Source organism: Cariama cristata, unplaced genomic scaffold, assembly GCF_000690535.1.
Source record: "Cariama cristata isolate BGI_N322 unplaced genomic scaffold, ASM69053v1 scaffold34647, whole genome shotgun sequence".
Classification (NCBI taxonomy): Eukaryota; Metazoa; Chordata; class Aves; order Cariamiformes; family Cariamidae; genus Cariama; species Cariama cristata.
Genome location: NW_009625629.1, coordinates 5823 through 10454, shown reverse-complemented (window position 1 = coordinate 10454; position 4632 = coordinate 5823). Strand labels below are relative to the sequence as shown.

At 55.0% G+C, this 4632-nt stretch overlaps 1 protein-coding gene across 1 annotated transcript in view; it reads right to left on the bottom strand.

Annotated features, from left to right (window-relative positions):
• The window catches only part of PLEKHA2 (pleckstrin homology domain containing, family A (phosphoinositide binding specific) member 2), a 14585-nt gene that overhangs the window by 7923 nt on the left and 2030 nt on the right, over positions 1–4632 (bottom strand). The window contains exons 3-4 of the mRNA XM_009703677.1: positions 3391–3439; positions 2241–2338 (exon numbers count right to left, since the gene is read on the bottom strand). Of these exons, the coding sequence (XP_009701979.1) occupies positions 2241–2338; positions 3391–3439 (147 nt within the window). The remainder of the gene's footprint in view (positions 1–2240; positions 2339–3390; positions 3440–4632) is intronic.

Sequence of the window (4632 nt, the reverse complement as noted above, 5' to 3'; positions counted from 1 at the left end):
GCTCGGCTGGCAGCGGCGTGCATCGAACACACAGCGCCCACGAGTGTGCTTGGTGTGATCCACCCCACGCCCAGGAGCCCGGCAGAGCCCAGGGGAAGAGGGAGATCGCTCAAAGGCCAGAGGCTGGTAAGGGTCCAAACGCCACCCAAAACCAGAACATCTCCCCATGCCCTTCTGTGCCTCTCCACCCACACCAAGGTGATGAAGCCACTGCAACTCAGAGCTGCCCAAGGAAACCCAGGCGCAAACCGAGACCTTTGCAGGGAGAAAGGTTTCCCACGCAGGGCAGAGCGGCAGCGTCGCCCACATCCCGGTAGCCCCAATGTTTCCCAGCCAGCCTGCGAGAACTCCTCCCGGCAGGGCTGGATAAGCCAGTCGGCCAGCCGGGACACAACCGGAGTCGGGAAGGGCTGGCCGACATCAGGGTATGAAAATCACTGTGGTTTATTGCAGAAATAGAAATTGCATCTCTTCCTACCGCCGTACCAGCTCCCACCTCAGCCAGCCCGGCAGAGCAGCAACACGGGCTGCCTGCAGGCAATTACCCCGGAGGAAACTACTCCGGTGGTACACCTAGACAAATACTGCCGGTAGGCTCTGGTTACAACTCCTACCTGATTTTGAAGGTGGGGTTTTTTGTGGCCAATATCACCTGAACCCATAAAAGAGAAGGTACAAACCAGAGCCTGTGCAGTCAGTTTGGTGACTTCAGGCACAGAGTTTGTCACATTTAATGTATTTGCAGATACAAAAAGAAAATACAAGCCAGGTCTGGTCTTGTAGATGAGTTTCCCACAAAGATAACACAGCACTCCAGTGATTTTAACCAAAAAATTCAAGGAAGAAAGGTTATTTGATAGGACCCAATCCTAACCTGTTCCTCGTAATTTTTCCTTATACCTAGTTCACAAACCATGAACAAAATGCCTCAGCACACGATCTAGCATTAAAACCCTGCTAGCACTAAACATTGGCAATGCTGCTATTTGCAGTTATGCAGAAGCCTGCAGTGCCCCTGACCCTTTCGCAGGGATCCCCCATATTCCAGGGCCGGGAAGAAGCCGTCCTGCAAACACCCAACCCAGGAGTCCCGGCACAAGGGGCACCGCCAGTCGAGCATCAAACCCAGCGTGAGGACGGTGCTTCTGCTCCATTGCATGAGAGAGGGGAGCGCAGCATCACCCGGCATTGCCAGGAGCGCCGACTTCACGAGTTACCGGGTCAGCGACCATTAATTTACGGTTATATGAACGCAACAGTAAATGAGAGGAGATGGCAGACAAACTGCTTTGGATTCAGGCACAGCCCGCCCCGCGATGCCCTCCAGTGCAGGGCACTCGCTATGCCTTGTCACAAGACCCGGCGTTCCGGGAAGAATAAAAATGGAGTAGATAAATTACTGAAGCACAAGAAAGATGCTTGTATGCACGATCCCAGCCAGAAGGAGCAACAGGAGGGAAATGTCGCCGGAGCAAGCAGGGATGGGGACGGCTCCTGCAGGACCTTGCCCAGGGTGCAGCCGCTGTCCCCCACTGCAGCTGGGCAGGGAGGGCAAAGATGCAGGAGCAAACAGCAGCAAAGTAAATCCCACCCAGGAGAATCCTTAGGGATGGTGGAGGAAACATCCCCTGTCCGAGAGGGATCACCGTGCAGCTCTGGCCTGGTAAAAAGGACACGACGAAGACATCCAGCCCCGCACGCTAAAAGGCTGCGTCGCCAGCACATCCCTCCTCTGCTCGCAACGTCTCTCCCTCAGATCCAAACCAGCCCAGCCCCACACGCCGGCAGAACCGCACACAGCCCCGAGGTACCTGCGCAAGAGCTCTGCTCTCACAGAGCCGTCCAGAGCACAGTCCCCTGGGAACGAGGGGGTTTCGGGAGCTACAGCCCCCTGGTACAGCTCCTCCACTCAACAGCAAAACAAGGGCTGCACCAGAAGCAGAGCAGGTTCCAGCAGGAGGACAAGATGCTGCAGCCACCAGCCGAGAGCTGCGCTTCCCTCCTTCCCCAGCACAGCCTCAGCACTAACCCCAAAGAAAGCCTGGTAAAATTTGGCACAGAGCAGCTCCTGGGCCAGGGACAGCCCGGCCACCACCGTCACTGCTCCTCAGATGGGACTGTGGAGGTGATGGAGGAGGAGAGCAGAGCCAGAAGGAAAAACAGGGCTCTTCCAGGCGCTTATCGAGTGGCCCATCAAGGCAGCACACGGCAACACCAGAGATGAACATAATGCAACCTACCGTGATCTTACTGGCCCGGTTCAGTGCCTCCACCCAGTCCTGCAGGTCCTTCTGATCGCTGGCTTGTAAGAAATAACGCTGAGATAAAGCATTGATAACTATCAAAGAAGGGAACAAAAAGAAGAGTTAGGGAACTCCATTCAGTGCTTAGCATTAGGAAAACAAATTAAACAATAAATCAATAAGACAGCATCTCCCCACTCCCAGTCCCAGCGCGATTTGCAGATATCGGTCTCGTAACCTCTCGCATGGAAAAGCGGCTGAGGGGCCGGCGCTTGGGCGTGAAGTGGGGACACAGCAGCTGGTCAGTTGGATGCATCCTTGCACCAGAGCTTAGGGATGGCAGGGCTAAAGCCAGGCTTAAACCAAGGCTGTGGCATGGCCCAAACTAGGACTTAACCTAGCGCTGAAGTTAGTCCCTTGCACGGGGTGTTTGAGGGCCCCTTGGGACTTTCTTTGCTCAGTGCTTGGGTTTTAACTCTCATCCAAAACATGGGTGCGAACCCCCGCTGGGGATGCACCGTGCGCTCTAGTCTTTGTCTTGGGCTACGTCCCTTGTAGTAAAGTATTGCAAAGGCAACGCCGTTCCCCTGGGACAAGTACGTGCTTGTGCTGCCATTTCTGTTGCTCTAAACCCGAGTTCATGGCTTGCACACGAGGCACTGAGGCAGTGTGGGTTGGGCTGAGGCCATTTGGGACGGGTGGGAACTGGATATGAAATACCCCTTCCTTGCACCACCAGGAGCAAAAGCTTATGCAGGCATTAAAAAGGAGAAAAAAAAAAAAAAATGTTTTGCACAAAGTAGTGCAGCACAACAGGACACACAAGGAAAGGATTCGGGAGCACAGCAAAAGCAGGGGACCGTCACGGAGGGGACCCACAGGCCCCTCACCAAGCTCTGCCTGTGCATCTCGCGTGGGGGGTCACAGTCACAGGGCCACCACACAGGGCTGTGGCTCGTGATAGCCCTGCCCTGGCTCTCTGGCACGATGTGCCAGGTGCTGGCAGCATGCCCTCCCCTCCCTGATGGCAAGGATGCTGCGGGCAGGTCCCGGGGGTCCATCTGGGAGCACTCAAGAGGGCTCACGGGGGAGGCACCTAAGCCTCCTGCTGCAGGGGGTCCTCCCCACCGGGGTCCCCCTCACTCACCAAAGCAGAACGGAGTTTTTGGCTTCTGTTTCGGAGTGGCGATGCTAACCTGCAACGGAACGAATGAAATAAAAAATTAAAGATAACAACACACACTAATGGCCTGCACGAGAGTTGGAAGTTTCGATGCACAAACCCAGGATGGAGGGGAAGCCAGTGCTCCCCAAAGCTCCAAACCAGTCCATGGCCCCGGTTCTTCCAAGCCCCTGGTCCAGCACCGAGGCTGCCGAGCAGTGAGAACCCAGCTGCTGGCACGCTGCAGCCTGCAGCCCCGTTACGCTGCGCCCAGCAGCCGCTCCAGCCTGATGGGACACATCATCTGCCCTCCTCAACCACACAATTACCCTCGGTCTGCAAACGAGGACGAGACCCGGCCAACTCGAGTCAGGGCCCAATTAGCACATCTTCCCCTTGCATCTCCCAGTTGGAGCCCTGCCATGTTCCACCACGGGTGCTGGTGGGGCACAACTCCCACCCCAGGCTCTGCCACCCCCGGGAAGAGCCGAGCGGGACCCCCAGAAGCAGGGATGCTGGGCTAATGGGCAGCATGGCCCTCGAGGGGCTGGCACGTCCCATACCCACAAGGACAACCCGCATGGCACGAGCCCAGGAGTTGCAGCGCAGCTGCACGAGCTCTCGGGAACGGGCCCGTATCAGATGTAACGCAGAGCACATGCGGCAAGGAACGCGGAGTCCCAGGGGAAGGTCAGCGCGGAGATGGGGCTTTCATCTCCCGCTGTCATGTCCCCCCCCCGGCGCTGGCTGCACTGTAAAGCAAAGAACGGAAAGCTTTCAAAGGTCTTGAAAACGCGAGTTTCTGCTGGGCTAAGACAGTCACTCTTGTCAGCAATTAAGAAAATTGAGGGAAAATAGCAGTGGTTTCTCCCTAAAGAGTAGGAATCATTTATATAAGAATAATACTCCCCAGGGCTCCAAGCACAACATTCATGGAGTATTTATTCTGACAGCCTTCCTCCTTTGGAGCCAGTCTATAATGCTTTAAATATGTTTTCTCAAGCAAACCTCCATTTTTCTGGTGTATTTACAGTTGGTAGTTACAGCCACTGGCATAACCCAATCCCACAGTTGGTGACCAAAGGCTGTCCTACAGCAATTTTCATTTAGACTAAAACGTATATAATTTATAAGTGAGGCTCTTTTCGAAATGGGGAAGGCTCAATCTCCCGGCATTGCTTCATCTGCGCTTAATTTATAAATCATGATTCAGAAGGAACAGGGAGA